We start from the raw sequence: 26,506 nt of genomic DNA on the forward strand, positions 1-26,506 counted from the left end.
GCAATGTTATCATGGACGCCCCTGCTTATTTCAGCAAGACAATGCCAAACTACGTGTTACAAGAGCGTGGCTTCATAGTAAAAGAGTGCGGGTACTTCCTAGGCCCGCCTGAAGTCCAGACCAGTCTCCCATTGAAAATGTGTGGCGCATTATGAAGCATAAAATACGACAGCGGAGACCCCGGACTGTTGAAGGACTGAAGCTCTACATAAAACAAGAATGGGAAAGAATTCCACTTTCAAAGCTTCAACAATTAGTTTCCTCAGTTCCCAAACGTTTGTTATTAAAAGAAAAGGTGATGTAACACAGTGGTGAACATGCCCTTTCCCAACTACTTCGGAACGTGTTGCAGCCATAATTCTAAGTTGATTATTTACAAAAAAAAATAATAAAGTTTATGAGTTTGAACATCAAATATATTTTCTTTGTAGCATATTCAACTGAATATGGGTTGAAAAGGATTTGCAAATCATTGTATTCTGTTTATATTTACATTGAACACAATTTCCCAACTCATATGGAAACGGGGTTTGTATTAATGCTGCACTCTTAATACTGTTACTCCCTTAATTTACGGTATAAATATAGCTCTTTTTTTTCCCAATGGAGCCAAAACGCTGCCAATAAGATTTGGTATGAAAAAAACCAGAATGCATTGTAGAAAATGTAACGATGTTTGCAGTCAGGGATGCAGAGGCAACAGCCGAAAAGGTGGAACAGAAGTAAAAAAAAAAATATTTACTAACAAAAGAAGGCGAGTGCAGCTAGGAAGTGCACAAGACACAAAACATGTTTTGAAAAGAACATACACTCTCGGTAGAGTAGCAAAGGCTAACGAGGGCCACCGTTTACAAGGAGCAATGATCCGATACGGAATGACAGGTATATTAAAGAGCCTGATTGGCAACCAGGTTGTGCCAGGTACCAGACAGGGACAGGTGTGGGAGCCAGCACTCAGTGGCAGACAGGGAATGTGAAAACTACAAAACAAAAGCACTGGACAGGAATGTAAACACCCCCCAAAACGGGGAAGAAAACAACACAATTCGAAAACAGTCACCAGTTGTATCGGCACCGAAACATGTTTTGCCAACAAATAAATACAAACATTGAACAATCCAATAACTTTGATGTATATTTTTTGGTATCATGACGTTTTCAATGCCAATATTAATGGTTGTTGTACGCTGTTGTAGGAGGTTGCCCTCCAGTGGGTACCTCAGACCCCCGCGCACTGCCGCAAGAGCCCGGATCAGGGTTACAACACCGTTTTATTTTCATCAAAATAGTGCAGGTGTTTTTCTTTGTAGCAAAGTGTTTTTTTGCATCTCTGGTTCTTTCTCTCCCTTTCGCTTACACTCCAGCTCCAACAGTGTATCTCATCCCGGCTGCTGCTAATAAAGGCAACAGGTGATTAGATAACAAAGCCCACCTGGGCCATCCACTCGCCTGTGGCTGTCTTCAAGGCCGGTCCTGTCACACCCCGTTCCGCAGCAGGCCCGCAGGCCACGCCCCCTCCACATTTGTAGTGAAATGAAGTGAATTATATTTATATAGCGCTTTTCTCAAGTGACTCAAAGCGCTTTACATAGTGACACCCAATATCTAAGTTACATTTAAACCAGTGTGGGTGGCACTGGGAGCAGGTGGGTAAAGTGTCTTGCCCAAGGACACAACGGCAGTGACTAGGATGGCAGAAGCGGGAATCGAACCTGCAACCCTCAAGTTGCTGACACTGCCGCTCTACCAACCGAGCTATGCATATTGTTTGTGTGTGTTTCACAGGCTTTTATCTTCAACTTTTTTTCTTTTTCACATTTTCACTGTGTAAACGACTCACGCTGTCGTAGTGCGGGTTCCATGGACCACTCAGGAAGGACATGGTTTGAGCAGTTTTGACAGTTTATTTTTCAATAACAAGCTGTCTTCCGGTCTGGTCGCATTTCAGCTCCTTCTCCGCTGCTCGCTCCTCGGTCGCTTTTCAGACGGCCGCTTCTCCGTCTTTCGTGTCTCGCTCTCTGTTGCTCTCGCTCTTCTGGTTCTGCTGCGGGCTCTCCTCTTCCTTCCTCCGCTGCTGCCCTTTTATACAACCAGAGGAGATAAGTTGATTGTGTGACGGTGCGCGATCCACGCACCTGAATTCGATTGCGGCGTCGCTCCCGGCACGCTCCGCCTTTCCGCTCGGCCGCATTCTCCGCCTCCTTGCCGCCATCTTGGGCCGGGCTCCAGCGTGCCCTACCCCGCTGCTCATTCGCCGGCTCCGCCTCTCCACACACTGGTTTGGAAAAACTTATTTCAGTGTCAATACAACTTTTTTTGCGTTGTATTTTTTCGATACCAATTCTTCCACGCAGTGTTTTGGTTGCATATTCTTTCCTGCTTAAAATGTAGTTTGACCTTTTAATGTTGTCGCTAAAAACCTTCAACACCCGCTGCCCTGTGTCAGGTGAAAGCACCTGACGTAAAGGCACTGATGAATTATGGTACCCTTCCGTCATGGTTGTTCTGGGTTAATGGGACGGCGATTATGCTGGCACATCAATATTTGGGCATGTATCCTCTGGAACATTTAAAAGTTCACACTGGTAGCAAAGTCATAGAAAAGTAGGTCTTTACTCTGCCCGAGGCTAAATGATGAGTCATCACTAAGGTAATATATTATTCACCTACACACGTTGTGGAGTGCACTCTCTTCTACTGTAACATTCATTGCCTGCACTGTATGCTCTAGTCTTTTTTTGATTGATACTTTTATTAGTAGATTGCACAGTACAGTACATATTCCGTACAATTGACCACTAAATGGTAACACCCCAATAAGTTTTCCAACTTGTTTAAGTCGGGGTCCACCTTCATCAATTCATGGTACAAATATATACTATCAGCATAATACAGTCATCACACAGGTTAATCATCATAGTATATACATTGAATTATTTACATTATTTAAGTCTTATATTATATTATATTAGCCCTGGTTCTCAATTGTGACATATTGCATAATGTACACCAGGTGTGTCCAAAGTGCGGCCCGGGGATCATTTGCGGGTGCACACATTCTGCAAAAATTGCAAAATTGATAGTATTGCAAAAATGTACAAACATTTTTTTTAAAAAGTGGAAGAGGTGAAATGTAATCAAAAAAATTGGCAATGTTGACAGAAAGATGCCATGCAGGCAGTTTTTTTTTTTTTCCATTGCTCAAAAAAATAAAGGATAAAAACAATCTATGTTATAATGAATTATACTTAAAAATATCACTTTAAAATGTTCTATGTGGAAAAAATATTGCATATGTGGTGTGGTTGCCATAAAAAAACATCAAAGTTTTGACAAAAGAGCATAAAACAAACAAAACAATAGTTCAAAATAGGGGTGGGCAATATCGCAAATTTGGGTATCGATTCCGATCCGATACCGGAAATGTCATCTGATTTGGGGGGGACGGGATTTCGGGGTATCGATACTTTTGAAAAACAAATTTGTACTTTTGTCTTTATTAATTGATTATGATAAAAATACAACACAGGACAAAGATTTAAGTCAAAAAATAAAATATTTATTACTAAAGTAATATCAATAGCAATAAAGTAATGCAAATAAGGTGCAAACAACTACTGAACATGGCTTGTGGCCTCCAAAACAACACAAACACTTAAGGTAAATAACAAAACTCTAGTTATTGAACAAAGTTGTAAACATGAACACAAAACAAAAGAACTGAGAAATTCCAATAAAAAAATAATATCAATTACAATAAAGTAAGTAGTGCAAATAAGGTGAAAACAAATACTGAACTTTGCTAGTCGCCTCACAACACACAAGAACTGAAGTAAAAAAGAAAACACTAGTTATTAAACAGTTTTAAAAGTGAACACGAAACAAAAGAACTGAGAAAAAATTTATCGTTATTTTAGTGCAATGAAATACTTTACAGTTTACAACCAAGACATTAAGTCGCACTGGAAACGCACGTGTGTGTGTGTGTGTGTGTGTGTGTCTGTGTGTGTGTGTGTGTGTGTGTGTGTGCGTGCGTGCGTGCGTGCGTGCGTGCGTGCGTGCGTGCGTGTGCGTGCGTGTGTGTGTGTGTGCGTGTGCATGTGAAGCTCGGAGCGAATTATAGACTGCAAAAACTGAAATCTAAGTAAGATGAAATATCTCAAATAAGGCTGATATTTGCTTATTTTCTGTCTGATAAGATCATTCTTCTCACTAAGCAGATTTTATGTTAGAGTCTTTTACTTGTTTTAAGGGTTTTGCTCCTAAATGATCTCAGTAAGATACTACAGCTTGTTTCCGACATTTTATGACCTATTTTGAGTAAAACATGCCTGAAACTGTTTTTGTCCAAGTTTCTAGAACACAGCCAGCAATGGTGCACAGGAAGGTGGGGAAGAAGAGGGGGAAAAGGCGGCCAAAATGTTCAAAAGTCCCAATTGTGTCCTAAATACCTCCCCGGGGTTCCAGTCCCACGAGTCCTGCCGCCGGCCACACAAGTCCTGGGATACAAAAAATGTCCAAAACGCACCGAGCAAAGTCCCACGGGAAGTAGGGGGGAAAAATGAGAAAAGTCGGCAAAAGTCCCCCAAAATGTTCTAAATACCTACCCAGGTTCGAGTGCCAACCGGGTTCGAGTTTGAGTTTGAGTGCACACTCGAACCCGGGTGGGACTTTTGAACATTTCCCTGACTTTTCTCACTTTCCTCCCCACCTTCCCGTGGGACTTTGCTGGGCGCGTTTTGGACATTTTGTGCATCCCGGCCGGCGGCAGAACTTGTGGGACTTGAACTTGTGTAGGTATTTTCAACATTTTTGGGACTTTTGCTGACTTTTCCAACTTTCATCCCCTCTCCCCATGGGACTCGGCTGGGTGTGTTATGAACATTTTGGGCATCCTGGGACTTGCCCGGCCGTACATAAGATTTTATGTTAGAGTGTTTTACTTGTTTTAAGTGTTTAGGTCCTAAATGATGTCAGTAAGATATTACAGCTTGTAGCTGAGATTTGATGACCTATATTGAGTAAAACATGCTTGAAAGGAGAATATCAAATGTTGCAAAGCTGTGTCATCAACACAAGTATAAAACTACTTTTTAAAGTAAGAATTTCTTATTTCAAGAATGTAAAACAAAATCATGACTTTGACACAATTGTTTCTCATTAAAACAGATGACAGCCAAATAGACTTTGACGGGGTTTTTTCAATGAAACAATATAAAATTCGTACTCGTATACTGTAGTAGTACACTTGTTATTAGTGAGAATATACTTATTTTGAGGTATTTTTGGGTTCATTGAAGTTAGCTAATTTGACTTGTTTTGGAAAGTCTTGACAAGCCAAATTTTCTTGTTCTATTGGCAGAAAATGTTGCTTAATTCAAGTAAAATAACCCCTCATTTTTGTATTTTTTTTTACTTGTTTTTGAACACTGACTTTTTGCAGTGTACTGATGTGTGTGCGCGAACGCACCAAGCGTCATGTTAATTGTATTTATTTTATTTTATTTTGGGTTGAAGATTAATTTTTAAAGTGTTTTTAAATCTCGTTCGCGATCCATCACTAGGGAGGAGTGAGGAGTGCGGCGATCACATTTCTTTTTTTAAATCGGAGTGCTTCACTTAATTTGGTGAAGTATCGATACCATCACGCCAGTATCGATACGATACCAATACTCACTAAGTATCGATACTATCGATACTTGGTATCGATACGCCCAGCCCTAGTTCAAACTTAAAATCGACAGATATATCGGAAGTTGATCGTGAAATTAAAGTGTTGAAGGTAAAAAAAAAAAATAATAATAAAAATGCATCACTTTATGAGTGGGGAACCTTTCGGATCTCAAATATATTTAGTAGGATTTTATTTAACTTTTCACTGTGATTACTCAAAAATATTAAATAGTTCAAATCAATGGTGTCCTGCATTATTGATCTTTGAGGGCTTTAATTGCTAAATAAAGGAACACTCCTGAAGGAATCAATAAAGTACTATCTATCTATCTAAATACTGTATAGTTCAGTTTTACTATAAAAAACAAAGTTGTCTTTGACAGAAAAGGCATAAAACCTTATTTGTTTCACTTTATATCAACCTCAAGTTGATATAGAGATTTACTGTAAGCATTAAATAAAAAATAATTTGACTTATTTTTAACATTTTAGTGACTGAGACCCTCTATGCTCCCCAGGAGCCCTAAGAATTAAAAAACTAAATTTTGTTATGGTTTGAAAATTAAAAATATCAAAATGGTTCCCGCATGCTTAAATTTTTCCGTGTGCGGTCCTCTGTGGAAAAAGTTTGGACACCCCTGATGAACATGATATCTAAATATTTGTGATTTAAAATAAATAATTTCCAATAAGCTGCATTAGAAACAAATGCTGCCATTTCACACTTCGGACTCACACCACACTGTCATTAGCGTGACGGCACACTTCGGACTCACCCAAAACACGGCGAGTTGAATTTTCTGACCTATGGACTTTTTTCAGACTATAAGGCGCACTTAAATGATAAATGGGTTGTACTTGTATAGCGCTTTTCTACCTTCAAGGTACTCAAAGCGCTTTGACACTACTTCCACATTTACCCATTCACACACACATTCACACACTGATGGAGGGAGCTGCCATGCAAGGCGCCAACCAGCACCCATCAGGAGCAAGGGTGAAGTGTCTTGCTCAGGACACAACGGACGTGACGAGGTTGGTACTAGGTGGGATTTGAACCAGTGACCCTCGGGTTTCGCACGGCCACTCTTCCACTGCGCCACGCCGTCCCTTAAAATTCTTTTATTTTCTCAAAACGTAACAGTGCGCCTCATAACCCCAGAAATGGACGGAATAATGTTGGTTGTGCTTACCGACTTCAAAGCTATTTTAGTTGGTACAATGTGAAATAAGTGTGACCAGTAGATGGCAGTCACACATAAGAGTGAGTCAAGTAAACAACACCAACATGTTATATGTTCCCTTGAAAATGTAGAACACTACACACGGCGCTCAAAAATCTATCAAGATATTTTAGTAGGGTTCAATATGATGTGGGTCCACCTTTTGCAGCTATTTAGAGCTTCAACTCTTCTGGGAAGGCTGTCCACAAGGTTGCGGAGTGTGTTGATAGGACTGTTTGACCATTCTTCCAAAAGTGAGGTCACACACTGATGTTGTTCGAGAAAGCCTGGCTCTCAGTCTCCGTTCTAATTCATCCCAAAGGTGTTCTATCGGGTTCAGGTCAGGACTCTGTGCAGGCCAGTCAAGTTCATCCTCTCCAGACTCTTGTCATCCATGTCTTTATGGACCTTGCTTTGTGCACTGTTGCGGTGCACAGTCATGCTAGAAGAGGAAGGGGCCCGCTCCAAACTGTTCCCACCAGGATGGGAGCATGGAATTGTCCAAAATGTTTTGGTATCCTGGAACAATCAAAGTTCTTTTAAATGGAACTAAGGGGCCAAGCCAAAGTCCTGAAAAACAACCCCACACCATAATTCCTCCTCTACCAAATTTCACACTTGGCACAATGCAGTCCGAAATGTACAGTTCTTCTGGCAACCTCCAAACCTAGACTCATCCATCCGATTGCCAGATGGAAAGGTGTGATTCATCTCTCCGGAGAAGGCGTCCCCGCTGCTCTAGAGTCCAGTGGCGACGTGCTTTACACCACTGCATCTGCTTTGCATTGGACTTGGTGATGTGTGGCTTAGATGCAGCCGCTCGGCCATGGAAACCCATTCCATGAAGCTCTCTGCGTACTGTGCGTGGGCTAACTGGAAGGTCACTTGAAGGTTGGACCTCTGTATTCTGATCATTTTGGATGGGTGGATGGTGTGATTCCAGATGTGTTCATTCATAGTTGTGATGCCTTCAGTGACAATCGACAATGTAAATGTGACAGTCGCTCGCTGTCGGGCGGGTTCAATGGACCGCCAAGGAAGGGCATCTCTTTCGAGCAGGTTTGACTCGTTTTATTTTTCAATCAAAGCTTGTCTTCAGGTCGGGTGGCTTTTCAGCTCCTTCTCTGCTGCTCGCCCCTCGGTTGCTTCAGTCTGACTCGTCATCTTCGTTTTGCTCTCTGTTGCTTTCGATACTCAGGTTCTGCCGCGGACTCTCCTCCTTCTTCTGCCTCACCCTCCTCCGCTGCTGCCCTTTTATACAGCCAGAGGAGAGTCATCGATTGTGTCCCGGCGTGCGAGCCGCGCACCCGATCTCGCTTGTAGCGTCGCTCTCCGCTCGGCCGCATTCCCCGCCTCCTCGCCACCAACTCCACAGTAAACAGTCATGGAAATAAAGAAAAGGCATTGAAATGAGAAGGTGTGTCCAACATTGTGCACGTGTGCAAGAGGTTAAAGTTGTTGACTCGATTCAGAAAACGTGAAAAAACTTATCGCCGACATCTTTTTATGTTGGACTGTAAGTAGTAGTAGTGGATTATATTTATATAGCGCTTTTCTCTAGTGACTCAAAGCGCTTTACATAGTGAAACCCAATATCTAAGTTACATCTAAAGCAGTGTGGGTGGCACTGGGAGCAGGTGGGTAAAGTGTCTTGCCCAAGGACACAACAGCAGTGACTAGGATGGCAGAAGCGGGAATCGAACCTGCAACCCTCAAGTTGCTGGCACGGCCACTCTACCAACCGAGCTATGTTTGTTTTCATTGGATGGAATCTCAGCAAAAAAAAAAGCAATGCGGCCAGAACACTGCTGAGAAGCGCCTGAACGTGTGTGTGTGTGTGTGTGTGTGTGTGTTTGTGTGTGTGTGTGTGTGTGTGTCACCGTGTCAGGCGCAGTCCCCCGTCTGATGTCGCAAAGTTGACGTGAAATTATACCCGATGTGCCTGCGAGCGGGCAAGGAAGCGGACAAGGAGGGTGATTTAGTCCAAGCTATTTCAAGCTCGTCAAAAAATGCTCCGTGTTGCAACTGGAGAAGGAGCTGAAGTGACAGCTCCGTGGCCCGGGAAGAGCCAGACTAGTGTCACGGGCGGCCACATTGCAGGAAAACAAACACACTCTCGGAGCGGCGGCACATGGGTGCAGATGTGCTTTGGCAGCCACGGGCCGTACCGCTCGCACGCCCGTGCGGATCAGACCCACACAAGGCCCGTGGGAATTGAACTATTACAAATACCGTATTTCCTTGAATCGAATTAATTTAAAACCTCTTCTCACTCCGGCGTTTACCAAAGGCATGCGGTAAAGGCAAGCATGCGCTAATTTTAAAACCTCTTCTCACTCTTGCACTTAACAAAAGCATGCTGTAAATTGAGGCCCGCGCTTATAAATTTGAGTGTGATGTAAGGATACCATCATGAAAAGCACATTTAATTAAAAAAAAGGTTATTATGGTCTTACCTTTACTTATAAATGAAGTCCATGCGCAGCTCCTTCTGATCAAAAGCATCGATAACTTGTTTATAGAAGTCTTCCTTATCTTTCTTCAGTTTTAAGTCTCTCTGTCTCGATGGAGATCTTCCTTTATTACCTCCTGCTTCCATTGAAAGTCCAGTTTAGAAAACTGTTCTATTTTAGATATGTAATCCTCCATGTTAAAAGTGCAAGTGAGAGGAAAAAATAAACGATCGCTGCTTGTTGTCACTTCTTCTGCAGCCGAGTAGTCGCAAGAAGGATCACTAGCGCCCTCTACCACCAGGAAGCGGGAGTCATTTAATGACTCACATTTGACACACGCAGCTACGGTATATTAATAAAACATAGCTGCTTACTGTTCTTTTTAGCATATTCAATAGCTTGGACCTTAAATCCTACTGAATAGCTCTTAATCTTCTTCCCTTTATGCGATTTCAAATGATTTGAAATCAGCCTCCTCCATTTTGAAAATGATGACAGGTGAAGTGTCACTCGTGACGTGACGAGTTTGACCCGGAGGAAATTCTAGGCATATGCTAATTATTTTGCGAAACAAATTTGACCCAGCGGAAAATTCTAGGCATGCGCTTATAAAAATAATATTTTGCGAAACGAGTTTGACCCGGCAGTAATTCTAGTCAGGCGCATACTATATACCCGGCGGCAATTCAAGGAAATACGGCAGATCAAATATCGTTTAAGTTGTATCTGTAGATAAGGCACATAAAAAAAAGTAATAAAAAAAAGCAAGATACATAACAAATTGTGGACACCCTGTAATGTAATAGCTGAAATAACCATTTTTTATAACCCGTCGCAGCACACACACACACACACACACACACACACACACACACACACACACACACCCCTCTCGAGGCACGATTCTCTCAGTTGTGTGATGTTTTTTTTTTTTTTTTTTTTTTTGCATGCACTGCCATTTTTGGATTTGTCAAATTAATATCAAGGCTTTGACTTGACTTGACTTGACTCGATGCTCTTTATTTGGAGCCCCTCCCTGGCGGATGTAGTGGAATGTTGTTTTGTGTTACTGTCAAGTTTTAGGAGGGATTGCCTCACTTTTTTTTTTTTTTTGTTAGAATATATACGTCATAATTTGTCATGATTCGTGGTCCGGATCATGTTTTAGTTAGTTATGTTCTGTTAGTTTTGGACGCCTTTACTTCCTGGGTTTATTTTGGTCACCTGTCAGGCTTGGACTAAGGCAGGGGTGTCCAAAGTGCCGCCCGGGGGCCATTTGTGGCCCACAGCTAACCGTTTACCGGCCCGCCACACATTCTGCAAAAAATTGCAAAATTGATAGTATTGCAAAAATTACAAAAAACATTTTAAAAAAGTGGAATGAGGTGAAATCTAATGAGAAAAAGTGGCAATGTTGACACAAAGCTGCCATGCAGGTAGTTTTTTTTCTTCCTTTTGTCTTTATTTTTCTTTTTTTTCCATTGCTCGAAAAAAAAGACAAAAAATCCATGTTATAATGAATTATTACTTAAATATTATCACTTTAAAATGTTTTATGTGGAAAAAATATTGCATATGTTGTGTGGTTGACATATAACAACATCAAAGTTTTGACAAGAGCATAAAACAAACAAAATAATAGTTCAAACTTTAAATTGTCGGATATATCAAAAGTTGATCTTAAAATTTAAGTGTTAAGAGTAAAAAAAAAAAAAAATAATATAAATGTATCACTTTATGAGTGGGGAACCTTTCGGATCTCAAATATATTTAATAGGATTTTATTTAACTTTTCACTGTGATTACTCAAAAATGTTAAATAATTAAAATCAATGGTGTTCCCTCCGTGACTGCGTGGCTTGGCATTGTCTTGCTGAAATAAGCAGGGGCGTCCATGATAACGTTGCTTGGATGAAAACATATGTTGCTCCAAAACCTGTATGGACCTTTCAGCATTAATGGTGCCTTCACAGATGTGTAAGTTACCCATGCCTTGGGCACTAATACACCCCCATACCATCACACATGCTGGCTTTTCAACTTTGCGCCCAAAACAATCCGGATGGTTATTTTCCTCTTTGTTCCAGAGGACACAACGTCCACGATTTCTGAAAACATTTTGAAATGTGAACTTGTCAGACCATTGAACACTTTTCCACATTGCACCAGTCCATCTTAGATTAACTCGGGGCCCAGTGAAGCCGGTGGTGTTTTCGGGTGTTGTTGATAAATGGCATAGTAGAGTTTTAACTTGCACTTGCAGATGTAGCGACCGACTGTAGTTACTCACAGTGGGTTTCTGAAGTGTTGCTGAGCCCATGTGGTGATATCTTTTACACACTGATGTCGCTTTTTGGTGCAGTACCGCCTGAGGGATTGAAGGTCCGTAATAGCATCGCCTACGTGCAGTGATTTATCCAGATTCTCTGAAACCTTTGTTGATATTACAGACCTTATATGGTGAAATTCTTAAACTCCTTGCAATAGCTGGTTGAGAAATGTTGTTCTTAAACTGTTGGACAATTTGCTCACACATTTGTTCACAAAGTAGTGACCCTCACCACATCCTTTTTTGTGAATGACTAAGCATTTCACAGAAGCTGCTTTTATACCCAATTATGGCACCCAACTGTTCCCAATTAGCCTTTTCACCTGTGGTGTGTTCCAAATAAGTGTTTGATGAGCATCCCAGGTTTTTTTTTGCCACTGGTGCCAGCTTTTTTGAAACATGCATCCATCATATTCCATATTAGCTAATATTTGCAAATTATGTTTGAACATTTAGTATCTTATCTTTGCATTCTATTCAATTTGCAAATTGAATAGAATGGTTTGCAAATCATTGTATTCTGTTTTTATTTAACATTTTATTTAACATTTACACAATGTGCAAGCTTCACTGGTTCTGGGTTGTGTAAAAACTGTATAAGCAAAACTAGTTTATATTTAAATCTGCGTTCAAAGAACTCCGTCTTATTAGTGATTCCCAGAGCCCAAAAAAAGTCTGCGGGCTATAGAGCTTTTTTTCTATTCGGGCTCCAGTACTCTGGAATGCCCTCCTGGTAACAGAGATAGTGAAGTGAATTATATTTATATAGCGCTTTTCTCTAGTGACTCAAAGGGCTTTACATAGTGCAACCCAATATCTAAGTTACATTTAAAGCAGTGTGGGTGGCACTGGGAGCAGGTGGGTAAAGTGTCTTGCCCAAGGACACAACGGCAGTGACTAGGATGGCGGAAACGGGAATCGAACCTGCAACCCTCAAGTTGCTGGCACAGACGCTCTACCAACCGAGCTATGCTGATACTACCTCAGTAGAAGCATTTAGGTCTCATCTTAAAACTCATTGTATACTCTAACCTTTAAATAGATCCCTCTTTTTAGACCAGTTGATCTGCCGTTTCTTTTCTGCTCTGCCCACCTCTCCTTCATGGATTCGGTGACCACAAATGATCCACTAGCTGTCCAAAGTCAGGACCCAGGGGACATCTCTGCGCTACTGACCTCAAGATTATCTCCTGCTGGCCCCACTATGGACTGGACTCTCACAATATTATGTTAGATCCACTATGGACTGGACTCTCACAATATTATATTAGATCCACTATGGTCTGGACTCTCACACTATTATGTTAGTTCCACTATGGACTGGACTCACACTAATATGTTAGATCCACTATGGACTGGACTCCCTCACTATTACGTTAGATCCACTATGGACTGGACTCTCACACTATTATGTTAGATCCACTATGGACTAGACTCTCAAACTATTATGTTAGATTCACTATGGACTGGACTCTCACACTATTATGTTAGATCCACTATGGACTGGACTCTCATACTATTATGTTAGATCCACTATGGACTGAACTCTCACACTATTATGTTAGATCCACTATGGACTGGACTCTCACACTATTATGTTAGATCCACTATGGACTGGACTCTCACTATTATGTTAGATCCACTATGGACTGGACTCTCACTATTATGTTAGATCCACTATGGACTGGACTCTCACACTATTATGTTAGATCCACTATTGACTGGACTCTCACTATTATTTTAGATCCACTATGGACTGGACTCTCACTATTATGTTAGATCCACTATGGACTGGACTCTCACACTATTATGTTAGATCCACTATGGACTGGACTCTCACACTATTATGTTAGATCCACTATGGACTGGACTCTCACACTATTATGTTAGATCCACTATGGACTGGACTCTCACTATTATGTTAGATCCACTATGGACTGGACTCTCACTATTATGTTAGATCTACTATGGACTGGACTCTTACTATTATGTTAGATCCACTATGGACTGGACTCTCACAATTTTATGTTAGATCCACTATGGACTGGACTCTCACACTATTATGTTAGATCCACTATGGACTGGACTCTCACTATTATGTTAGATCCACTATGGACTGGACTCTCACACTATTATGTTAGATCCACTATGGACTGGACTCTCACACTATTATGTTAGATCCACTATGGACTGGACTCTCACTATTATGTTAGATCCACTATGGACTGGACTCTCACACTATTATGTTAGATCTACTATGGACTGGACTCTTACTATTATGTTAGATCCACTATGGACTGGACTCTCACAATTTTATGTTAGATCCACTATGGACTGGACTCTCACACTATTATGTTAGATCTCCTGTGGACTGGACTGTCACTATTATGTTAGATCCACTATGGACTGGACTCACACTATTATGTTAGATCCACTATGGACTGGACTCTCACAATATTATGTTAGATCCACTATGGACTGGACTCTCACAATATTATATTAGATCCACTATGGTCTGGACTCTCACACTATTATGTTAGTTCCACTATGGACTGGACTCACACTAATATGTTAGATCCACTATGGACTGGACTCCCTCACTATTACGTTAGATCCACTATGGACTGGACTCTCACACTATTATGTTAGATCCACTATGGATTAGACTCTCAAACTATTATGTTAGATTCACTATGGACTGGACTCTCACACTATTATGTTAGATCCACTATGGACTGGACTCTCACACTATTATGTTAGATCCACTATGGACTGGACTCTCATACTATTATGTTAGATCCACTATGGACTGAACTCTCACACTATTATGTTAGATCCACTATGGACTGGACTCTCACACTATTATGTTAGATCCACTATGGACTGGACTCTCACTATTATGTTAGATCCACTATGGACTGGACTCTCACACTATTATGTTAGATCTACTATGGACTGGACTCTTACTATTATGTTAGATCCACTATGGACTGGACTCTTACTATTAGGTTAGATCCACTCGACGTCCATTGCACTGATCGCCCAGAGAGTCCCCTCCAAGGTTTCTCATTGTTATCCCATTGAGTTGAGTTTTTCCTTGCCCTGATGTGGGCTCTGTACCGAGGATGTCGTTGTGGCTTGTGCAGCCCTTTGAGACACTTGTGATTTAGGGCTATATAAATAAACATTGATTGATTGGTCACTTTAAACAACATCCTTGTAATGTGTACCTCCACCATAAGTCACAAGTGTGTGTTTGTGTCTCCAGGCTTATTGAACCTGGAGCAGCTCCTCAGGCAGTTCCTCATCTCCAAGGAAACGCTGTCAGTGCGCATGCTGGACGACAGCCAGGACCCCACGCCGCTCCTGAAGGAGATACGGGACGACAAGACCGCCACCATCATCGTCGACGCCAACGCCACCATGTCCCATATCATTCTGGAACGGGTGAGTGCGGCCACACCGTATTTAATAATATCTTGCATGCAAACCCTGTTTCCATATGAGTTGGGAAATTGTGTTAGATGTAAATATAAACAGAATACAATGATTTGCAAATCCTTTTCAACCCATATTCAGTTGAATATGCTACAAAGACAACATATTTCATGTTCAAACTCATACACTTTTTTTTTTTTGTGCACATAATAATTAACTTAGAATTTCATGGCTGCAACACGTGCCAAAGTAGTTGGGAAAGGGCATGTTCACCACTGTGTTACATCACCTTTTCTTTTATCAACACTCAATAAACGTTTGGGAACTGAGGAAACTAATTGTTGAAGCTTTGAAAGTGGAATTATTTACCATTCTTTTTTTATGTAGAGCTTCAGTCGTTCACGATCCGGGGTCTCCGCTGTCCTATTTTACGCTTCATAATGCGCCACACATTTTCCATGGGAGACAGGTCTGGACTGCAGGCGGGCCAGGAAAGTACCTGCACTCTTTTACTACAAAGCCACGCTGTTGTAACACATTGCTTGGCATTGTTTTGCTGAAATAAGCAGGGGCGTCCATGATAACGTTGCTTGGATGACAACATATGTTGCTCCAAAACCTGTATGGACCATTCAGCATTAATGGTGCCTTCACAGATGTGTGAAGTGAAGTGAATTATTTTTATATAGCGCTTTTTCTCTAGTGACTCAAAGCGCTTTACATAGTGAAACCCAATATCTAAGTTACATTTAAACCAATGTGGGTGGCACTGGGAGCAGGTGGGTAAAGTGTCTTGCCCAGGACACAACAGCAGTGACTAGGATGGAACCTGGAACTCTCAAGTTGCTGGCACGGGTGCTCTACCAACCGAGCTATACCGCCCCAGTTACCCATGCCTTGGGCACTAATACACCCCCATACCATCACAGATGCTGGCTTTTGAACTTTGCGCCTATAACAATCCGGATGGTTATTTTCCTCTTTGTTCCGGAGGACACCACGTCCTCAGTTTCCAAATATAATTTGAATTGTGGACTTGTCAGACCACAGAACACTTTTCCACTTTGCATTAATCTATCCTAAGTTGGCAACGTTCCTGGGTGTTGTTGATAAATGTGTTTGGCTTTGCATAGGAGAGTTTTAACTTGCACTTACAGATGTAGCGACCAACTGTAGTTACTGACAGTGGTTTTATGAAGTGTTCCTGAGCCCATGTGGTGATATCCTTTACACACTGATGTCGGTTTTTGATGCAGTACCGTCTGAGGGATCAAAGGTCCGTGATATCATCGCTTACGTGCAGTGATTTCTCCAGATTCTCTGAACTTTTTGATGATTTTACGGACCGTAGATGGTAAAATCCCTAAATTCCTTGCAATAGCTCGTTGAGAAATGTTGTTCTAAAACTGTTCGACAATTTGCTTACAAATTGGTGACCCTCACCCCATCCTTGTTTTTGAATTATTTAGCATTTCACGGAAGCTGCTTTTATAGCCAATCATGGCACCCACCTGTTCCCAATTAGCCTGCACACCTGTGGGATGTTCCATATAAGTGTTTGATAAGTATTCTCAACTTTATCAGTATTTATTGCCACCTTTCCCAACTTCTTTGTCACGTGTTGCTGGCATCATGTTTTTATCAGTTTGAACATCAAATATGTTGTCTTTGTAGCATATTCAACTGAATATGGCTTGAAAAGGATTTGCAAATCATTGTATTCTGTTTATATTTACATCAAACACAATTTCCAACTCACATGGAAACAGGGTTTCTATTATTCCGCATAGATAGATCCCGAGGACTGGAAAAATGCCGACGGCAACAAAAAAAGTGTTCAAGGCTAAAAGTAATTCAATATGTAGAAAGTGATTTTTTTTTTAAAATATTTTCCACTTGAAGAAATAGTTGATCTATTGAGGTCTGGCTTGTGTTTCCCACGGGGACAAAAAGGAAACAAAGAGACTACAGACTACTTTTTTTTTTTGTTTGTTTAGTTTTTTTTCCTACTGCCCTGATCCATTTGCTGTCTTGAATGCCCCAAAACAAGATACATTGTCCTGTTTTTGGCTGAGGGCACAGCTTTCTACAAAGAACAGGATCATCAGTCTGTTCTCACAGAAGAAAGTCCTGAATAAAGGCTTTGGGATTCTGTCAGTGCTATAAAATAAAATACAAAGAAATGCTGTTGCTCACAAAAAAAACTACAAAAATGATGATACAATTGAGTTTGGACGCATGAGTCAGCATTACTAAGTGCTGTGTCGATGAGGCTGATGTGACGGACAAGACCGTTGGTACGCCGCCAAACAAACCGTGGGATCACATTTACTCCCGTGATGTGCGTATTTGGCCAAAAAACACACCGTGAATAAAAAACACAACTACAATTAAAGCTGCAAGCAGCGATGGAAGGGACCTACTTTTGCTGGTGTTTCCTGCCTTTACCCATTCAACATATCTTTACCTGCACATTACCTACCTTCCCTGCATCCTGGGGTCACACTGGTGCTTCTTTCTGTCACCCATACACGCTGGTACTTCCTGTCATCACCCAGACAACATATCTTTACCTGCACATTACCTACCTTCTCTGTATCCTGGGGTCACACTGGTGCTTCTTTCTTTCACCCATACACGCTGGTACTTCCTGCCATCACCCAGTCAACATATCTTTACCTGCACAGTACCTACCTTCTCTGCATTGTGTGGTCACGCTGGTGCTTCCAGCAGCATCAGCCATAGAGGGTCTTTGATGGCTCGTAAAATCAAAACCGGAGCAGTTATTAAAACTCTTTTCGCAACTTTTAATCAGAAGGGTTCAATCTCTCTCCTGTGCGAGTTTGAAGCCGACACAACAAACGCGCTCAGAGGAGATAATGTTTGAAAAAATGTGACGGGTTTTTACCCCAATTTTTTTTTGAAGGGGTAGTTGCCAACTTACTGTTGATTTTTTCTGAAAGATGTTATATTATGAAATGTAGGTCTAAGTCAGACCTACATAGAGGTTTTTGTTTCATGTCTCTACGACATTCCTACCGGCAGTTACACGCAGTTTTGTCTGTGTTTTCTTCGTGGGAGCAGTTTTGTCTGTTTTATTCCTAAGGGGCGCTAGAGCGCAATTTTAAGTTTTGGGGTTTGTTTTTTTATTAGATCGTGATTTTCGTCTGTTCTGATGTGTGTGTCCATTTTGTTGAGTTTTGAAGCATTTTATATGGGTCAAATTACAGCTCAAAGAGGCAAAAATTACATTTTTTATGAAACTTTTGTTTTGAAGGGGTGTTTGCCAACTTCCTGTTGATTAGAAAAACTCTTTGCGCAACTTTTAATCAGAAGGGTTGTATCTCTTTCATGTGATAGTTTGAAGCCGACACAACAAACGCGCTCAGAGGAGATAATGTTTGAAAAAGGTGACGGGTTTTTACAAAACTTTTGTTTTGAAGGGGTGATTTCCAACTTACTGTTGATTTTTGCTGAAAGATGTTATTTTATGAAATGTAGGTCTAAGTCAGACCTACATGGAGGTTTTTGTTTCATGTCTCTATGACATTCCTACCGGCAGTTACACGCAGTTTTTTCTGTGTTTTCTTCGTAGGAGCAGTTTTGTCTGTTTTATTCCTAAGGGGCGCTAGAGCGCAATTTTGAGTTTTGGGGTTTGTTTTTTTATTAGATCGTGATTTTCGTCCGTTCTGATGTGTGTGTCCAGTTTGGTGAGTTTTGAAGCATTTTAAGGGGGTCCAATTACAGCTCAAAGAGGCAAAAATGACATTTTTTATGAAACTTTTGTTTTGAAGGGGTGTTTGCCAACTTCCTGTTGATTAGAAAAACTCTTTGCGCAACTTTTAATCAGAAGGGTTGTATCTCTTTCATGTGATAGTTTGAAGCCGACACAACAAACGTGCTCAGAAGAGATAATGTTTGAAAAAGGTGACGGGTTTTTACAAAACTTTTGTTTTGAAGGGGTAATTTCCAACTTACTGTTGATTTTTGCTGAAAGATGTTATTTTATGAAATGTAGGTCTAAGTCAGACCTACATGGAGGTTTTTGTTTCATGTCTCTATGACATTCCTACCGGCAGTTACACGCAGTTTTTTCTGTGTTTTCTTCGTAGGAGCAGTTTTGTCTGTTTTATTCCTAAGGGGCGCTGCGCAATTTTGAGTTTTGTTTTTTTTTTTTATTAGATCGTGATTTTCGTCCGTTCTGATGTGTGTGTCCAGTTTGGTGAGTTTTGAAGCATTTTAAGGGGGTCAAATTACAGCTCAAAGAGGCAAAAATGACATTTTTTATGAAACTTTTGTTTTGAAGGGGTGTTTGCCAACTTCCTGTTGATTAGAAAAACTCTTTGCGCAACTTTTAATCAGAAGGGTTGTATCTCTTTCATGTGATAGTTTGAAGCCGACACAACAAACGCGCTCAGAGGAGATAATGTTTGAAAAAAGGTGACGGGTTTTTACAAAACTTTTGTTTTGAAGGGGTAATTGCCAACTTACTGTTGATTTTTGCTGAAAGATGTTATTTTATGAAATGTAGGCCTAAGTCAAACCTACATAGAATTTTTGTTTCATGTCTCTACAGCATTCCTACCGGCAGTTACACGCAGTTTTTTCTTCGTAGTAGCAGTTTTGTCTGTTTTATTCCCAAGGGGCGCTAGAGCGCAATTTTGAGTTTTGGGGTTTGTTTTTTTATTAGATCGTGGTTTTCGTCCGTTCTGATGTGTGTGTCCATTTTGTTGAGTTTTGAAGCATTTTAAGGGGGTCAAATTGCAGCTCAAAGAGGCAAAAATGACATATTTTTGGAAACTTTTGTTTAGAAGGGGTTTTTGCCAACTTTTGTTGATTTTTGCTGAAGAAAGTCAGTGTATGAAATCCAGGTCTAAGTCAGACCTACATATAGGTTTTGGTTTCATGTCTGTACGACATTCCTAACGGAAGTAACAAGCAGTTTTGTATGTGTTTTTCCTAGGGGGCGCTAGAGCGCAATTTTGAGTTTTGGGGTTTGTTTTTTTATTAGATCGTGATTTTTGTCCGTTTTGATGTGTGTGTCCATTTTGTTGAGTTTTGAAGCATTTTAAGGGGGTCAAATTGCTGCTCAAAGAGGCAAAAATGACTTATTTTTGGAAACTTTTGTTTAGAAGGGGTTTTTGCCAACTTTTTTTTGATTTTTGCTGAAGAAAGTCAGTGTATGAAATCCAGGTCTAAGTCAGACCTACATATACGTTTTGGTTTCATGTCTGTATGACATTCCTAACGGAAGTAACAAGCAGTTTTGTCTGTGTTTTTCCTAGGGGGCGCTAGAGCGCAATTTTGAGTTTTGGGGTTTGTTTTTTTATTAGATCGTGATTTTCGTCCGTTCTGATGTGTGTGTCCATTTTGTTGAGTTTTGAAGCATTTTAAGGGGGTCAAATTGCTGCTCAAAGAGGCAAAAATGACATATTTTTGGAAACTTTTGTTTAGAAGGGGTTTTTGCCAACTTTTTGTAGATTTTTGCTGAAGAAAGTCAGTGTATGAAATCCAGGTCTAAGTCAGACCTACATATAGGTTTTGGTTTCATGTCTGTACGACATTCTTAACGGAAGTAACAAGCAGTTTTGTATGTGTTTTTCCTAGGTGGCGCTAGAGCGCAATTTTGAGTTTTGGGGTTTGGTTTTTTGTTAGATGGCAATTTTTGCCAGTCCTGATGTGTGTGTAAAATTTGGTGAGTTTTGTAGCATGTTAAGAGGGTCAAATTACAGCTCAAAGAGGCGTCGGAATAATAATAATAATAAAACCTTAGAAATACAATAGGGTCCTCTGTCCCTAATGAAAGCGTAGAGCATTAAATAAGTCAATAGTACATTAAAGGTGTGGAGAATAGGGGCGCCATTTTCAAAATACTATTACGAAAAAAAACAATAACTTAAATAAAAGATCATCCATCCATCTTCTTTGGCTTATCCGAGGTTGGGTCGCGGGGGCAGCAGCCTAAGTAGGGGAAACCCAGACTTCCCTCTCCCCGGCCACTTGGTCCAGCTCCTCCTGGGGGATCCGGAGGCGTTCCCAGGCCAGTCGGGAGACATAGTCTTCCCAACGTGTCCTGGGTCACTAGGGGGAGGCATCCGGGTTGCATCCTCATCAGATGCCCGAACCATTTGGCTTTTCCCGATGTGGAGGAGCAGCGGCTTTATTTTGAGCTGGCAGAGCTTCTCAGGTGTAATTAGAATCGGAAGTACTTTATTAATCCCAGAGGGGGAATTTTTGCAACGAGAGACTACCATAAATTACAGAATATAAATTGCTACTTTTTTCCTGCGCTTTGAACCCTGCTGCTTATAAATCTCATTAATAAATAATGCAATATTTATAAAACAATGGTGACAAAAAACAAGCAAAAGCACTGAGCAAGTGTGTTATTTGTGCTTTTTTGTTGATTGATTTAAACTTGTATTAGTAGTTTTGCACAGTACAGTACATATTCTGCACGATTGACCACTAATTGGTTAGTTTTTCAACTTTTTTAAGTCGGGGTCCACGTTAATCAATTCATTGTACGAAGATATACTATCAGCACAATACAGTCATCACACATATTGAATTATTTACAACCGGGACGTGGAGGGGGTTGTGGTAGGAGGGTTAGGTTGGGTTGCTATCAGCATATTTCAGTCATCAACAATTACATCATCTGAGAAATGGACATTGAAACAGTGTAGGTCTGACTTGGTTGGATATCAACAACAAGTAGTGAACATAGGGAGATCAGAAAGCATAAGAACAAGTATATACATTTGATTATTTACATTTGTTTATTTACAATTGATTATTTACAATCCGGGGAGGTGGGATGTGGTTCGGGGAAGGGTGTTAGTCGAGGGTTGAAGTTGCCTGGAGGTGTTGTTTTAGTGCGGTTTTGAAGGAATATAGAGATGCACTTACTTTTACACCTGTTGGGAGTGCATTCCACATTGATGTGGCATAGAAAGAGAATGAGTTAAGACCCTTGTTAGATCGGAATCTGGGTTTAACGTGGTTTGTGGAGCTCCCTCTGGTATTGTGGTTATGGCGGTCATTTACGTTCTGGCACTAGTTTCACCTGTACTTCGGTATCAGGGAGGTGTAGTGGATTTTATAGACCAGGCTCAGTGCAAGTTGTTTGACTCTGTCCTTCACCCTGAGCCAGCCCACTTTGGAGAAGTGGGTAGGAGTGAGGTGTGAGGTCTAAAAGTAAGCTGACTAGCCTGTTCTGGGATGTTTGGAGTCTAGATTTGAGGGTTTTGGAGGTGCTGGGGTACCAGGAGGTGCAAGTGTAATGGAAAAAGGGTTGAATGAGAGTTCCCGCTGGAATCTTCAAGGTGCTTTTGTTGACCAGAGAAGAGATTCTGTAGAGGAATCTTGTTCATTGGTTACCTTTTTGATGACTTTGGATACAATTTTATCACAGGAGAGATTAGCCTCTAGCATGGAAGCTAGGTAGGTGACCTCATCCTTCCTGGTGATAACAATGTCACCCACTTTTATAGTCAAGTCACTGACCTTCTTAAGGTTGATTTAGGACAGATTCCGTTTTGCCTAAGTGCGTGGATAGTAATGGTGCCAATGTTTTATTTATTTAATTTGATGCATTGTTTGTACTAAAACCATTGTATAGGAAATACATTGTTTTTTTGTTTTTTTTTCTGTGCAAAAAAATTGTATTCAACATAATCAAATCATACACTATACTTCCAAAAGTATTTGGCCACCAGATGATCACAATCAGGTGTCCTAAAAACTTGGTGTATAAAATCAAGCACTTGGCATGGAGACTGTTTTCTACAAACATTTGTGAAAGAATGGGCCGCTTTCAGTGATTTCCAGCGTGGAACTGTCATTGGATGCCACCCGTGCAACAAATCCAGTCGTGAAATTTCCTCGCACCTAAATATTCCAAAGTCGACTTAATTATAAGAAAATGGAAGAGTTAGGGAACAACAGCAACTCAGCCACATAAACTGGCAAAGAGGGGTCAGCAGGTCCTGAAGCTCATAGTGCAAAGACTTTCTGCACAGTCAGTTGCTACAGAGCTCCAAACTTCATGTGATTTTCTAATTAGCCCACGTACAGTACGCAGAGAGCTTCATGGATTGGGTTTCCATGGCCGAGCAGCTGCATCTAAGCCATACATCAACAAGTCCAATGCAAAGCGTGGGATGCAGTGGTGTAAAGGACATCGCCACTGGACTCTAGAGCCTTCTCTGGAAGATGAATCACGCGTTTCCATCTGGCAATGTGATGGACCAGTCTGGGTTTGGGGGTTGCCAGGAGAACACTATATTTAGGACTGCATTGTGCCAAGTGTGACATTTGGTGGAGGAGGAATTATGGTGCAGGGTTGTTTTCCAGGAGTTGGGCTTGGTGCTTTAGTTCCAGTGAAAGGAACTTCGAATGCTCTAGGATACCAAAACATTTTGGACAATTCCGTGCTCCCAACCTTGTGGGAACAGTTTGAAGCGGGCCCCTTACTCTTCCAACATGACTGTGCATGAAAAGAGTCTGGTGTGGATGAACTTGACTGGCCTGCACAGAGTCCTGACCCGAACCCGATAGAACACCTTTTGGATGAATTAGAATGGAGACTGTGACCTCACCAATGCGCTTTTTGTAAGAATTGTGGACAATTCCTATAAATAAACTTCACAACCTTGTGGACAGTCCTCCTAGAAGAGTTGTAGCTGTAATAACTGCAAAAGGTGGACCCACATCATATTAAATAGAATGGGATGGCACTTCAAGTTCATATGTGAGTCAAGGCAGGTGGCCAAATACTTTTGACAATATAGTGTACACCTGCATACCTTCCTGATACTTAACCAGACAAGGTTTAGTCCCAGTTCAACTGCTCCCAGCACTAACACCAGGAAAAAGGTGCCCATTTATTCTTATCAGTGACGGAGCAGGAATAAGCTAGGAATCTGTGTGTGGTAAAATGTAATATAAAGTGCCCTGTCATTCATTAATTGATATTTTAAATGCGCTTATTCATGCAAAACTGAGCCTCCCAGAAATGCCGTTGCTCAGGGAGATGATAGATCTCAGGCTCGGGGGATGTCTTGCAACTAAGGTTGTTGGACTTGGGCGTGGATTTTTTCCCCGAAGTGCAAAGTGATTGGAGCGGCAGGTACGACCATATAATCTCATTAAAACACTAGTAACACAATAAGCAGATACGGGATTTTCCAGAATTATCCTAGTAAATGTGTCTAATAACATCTGAATCGCTCCCACTGTATAGTCTTTTTTTTTTTCTCTAGTCCTTCACTCTCACTTTCCTCATCCACGAATCTTTCATCCTCGCTCAAATTAATGGGGAAATCATTGCTTTCTTGGTCCGAATCGCTCTCGCTGCTGGTGGCCATGATTGTAAACAATGTTCAGATGTGAGGAGCTCCACAACCCGTGACGTCACGCGCACATCGTCTGCTACTTCCGGTACAGGCAAGGCTTTTTTATTAGCCACCTAAAGTTGGGAACTTTATCCTCGATGTTCTCTACTAAATCCTTTCAGCAAAAATATGGCAATATGGCGAAAATATGACACATAGAATGGACCTGCTATCCCCGTTTGAATAAGAACATCTCATTTCTGTAGGCCTTTAACCAAGGGGTCATCAACCCAAAAAGTTGAACAAATACAAGAAACAAATCTGTCTGGAGCCGCAAAAAATGTAATTCCTTATAAACAGTCGTGGTCAAAACTTGACATATACTTGTCATGGCTGTCTTGAGTTTCCAATCATTTCTACAACTCTTATTTTTTTGTAGCCAAACAGCTCAATTTTTGTTTCATCTGACATCACGTGGACAAAGATAAGCCCTTTCGGAGGAAAGTTCTGTGGTCACATTGGTTTTCATGAATTTTTTTCTCCTCCGATATGTTTGGAGGATAAAAACTGAGGCCTTTAATCCCAGGAACTCTCTGCCCCCTCGCCGCCATCTTGGGCCAGGCTACAGCGTGCCCTGCCCCCAACTTGTTTTAATGCACCCATGATGACAAATGCATTGACGTGTATTCATTATTTGTCCCCATCCTCTTCCCGATGCCGCGTGTAAAAACAACAACAAAAAGTTATGATATTCAAAGCCGTCATTGTGTTGGCGAAGAACATTTTTACGACGCCATTAGCGAGCACTAAGCTTTGCCTCCAACAGAACAATAAGGTGTTCACGTCCTGCTCTGCTAGCACATGCTGATAATTAACCTTTCAGAAGACTATTAACACTTTGGACACATTTAAAATGCAGACGCTGCAGTTGATTGGAGACTTAATAGTCTCTAAGAGCCTTGATGGCATCAATGAAGGTGATGGTTGGAGCAAAGATGTTTGGCAGCGGCATATGGCCTCCATGTTTTTAATATGCACCTCGTTATTGCTGCAAGACCATGAAAGAATCGACGGGGGGACTGAAAATGACGTCAAGTTGACGCATTACGGACTTGGCAGAGTTGAGTTTTTTTTTCGTGTTTTCTCATTGTTTTTTTTCTCCCCGAGTCCCCTCAATCAAACATACAGGCTGCCATCAGCGGCCATTGCGTCACCATAGCAACCCTGACATCCCCGGGCCAGAGAGCAGTGGGATGTCTGGCTCCTCGCCGCCTTCTCGTTGTCCTCAACGCTGTTGTGAGACCTGGCTGTTGAGCCCAAGGTTTTGACTTCCAGGAAACGGTGAATTCAGACCCAATTATTTGTATTGGATTTTTTATTTTTTTTTATTTTTTTTTTACAGGGAACAAATGCACATAAAAAGAGGAAAAATTTCAAGTAATAAAAATAAGATATTAAAAAAAAAATCAATAAATCAAATACAAGTGTCTCAAAGGGCTGCACAAGCCAGAACGACATACTCAGTTCAAATCCCACATCAGGCCAAGGAAAAACTTACAACCCAGTGGGTTGTTTATGTGAATGACTATGAGAAACCTTGGATAGTCCAGTCCATAGTGGATTTAACATAATAGTGTGAGAGTCCAGTCCATAGTGGATCTAACATAATAGTGAGAGTCCAGTCCATAGTGGATCTAACATAATAGTGAGAGTCCAGTCCATAGTGGATCTAACATAATAGTGAGAGTCCAGTCCATTGTGGATCTAACATAATAGTGTGAGAGTCCAGTCCATAGTGGATCTAACATAATAGTGAGAGTCCAGTCCATAGTGGATCTAACATAATAGTGAGAGTCCAGTCCATAGTGGATCTAACATAATAGTGAGAGTCCAGTCCATTGTGGATCTAACATAATAGTGTGAGAGTCCAGTCCATAGTGGATCTAACATAATAGTGAGAGTCCAGTCCATAGTGGATCTAACATAATAGTGAGAGTCCAGTCCATAGTGGATCTAACATTATATTGTGAGAGTCCAGTCCATAGTGGATCT

The 26,506-nt window shown here is 41.1% G+C and overlaps 1 protein-coding gene across 1 annotated transcript in view; it reads left to right on the forward strand.

The window, feature by feature from the left end:
• The window catches only part of grik4 (glutamate receptor, ionotropic, kainate 4), a 1,015,986-nt gene that overhangs the window by 697,349 nt on the left and 292,131 nt on the right, over window positions 1–26,506 (forward strand). The window contains 1 exon segment of the mRNA XM_061878268.1: window positions 14,947–15,125. Within this exon segment, the coding sequence (XP_061734252.1) occupies window positions 14,947–15,125 (179 nt within the window).

Source organism: Nerophis ophidion, linkage group LG18 (assembly GCF_033978795.1).
Source record: "Nerophis ophidion isolate RoL-2023_Sa linkage group LG18, RoL_Noph_v1.0, whole genome shotgun sequence".
NCBI classification, from domain to species: Eukaryota; Metazoa; Chordata; class Actinopteri; order Syngnathiformes; family Syngnathidae; genus Nerophis; species Nerophis ophidion.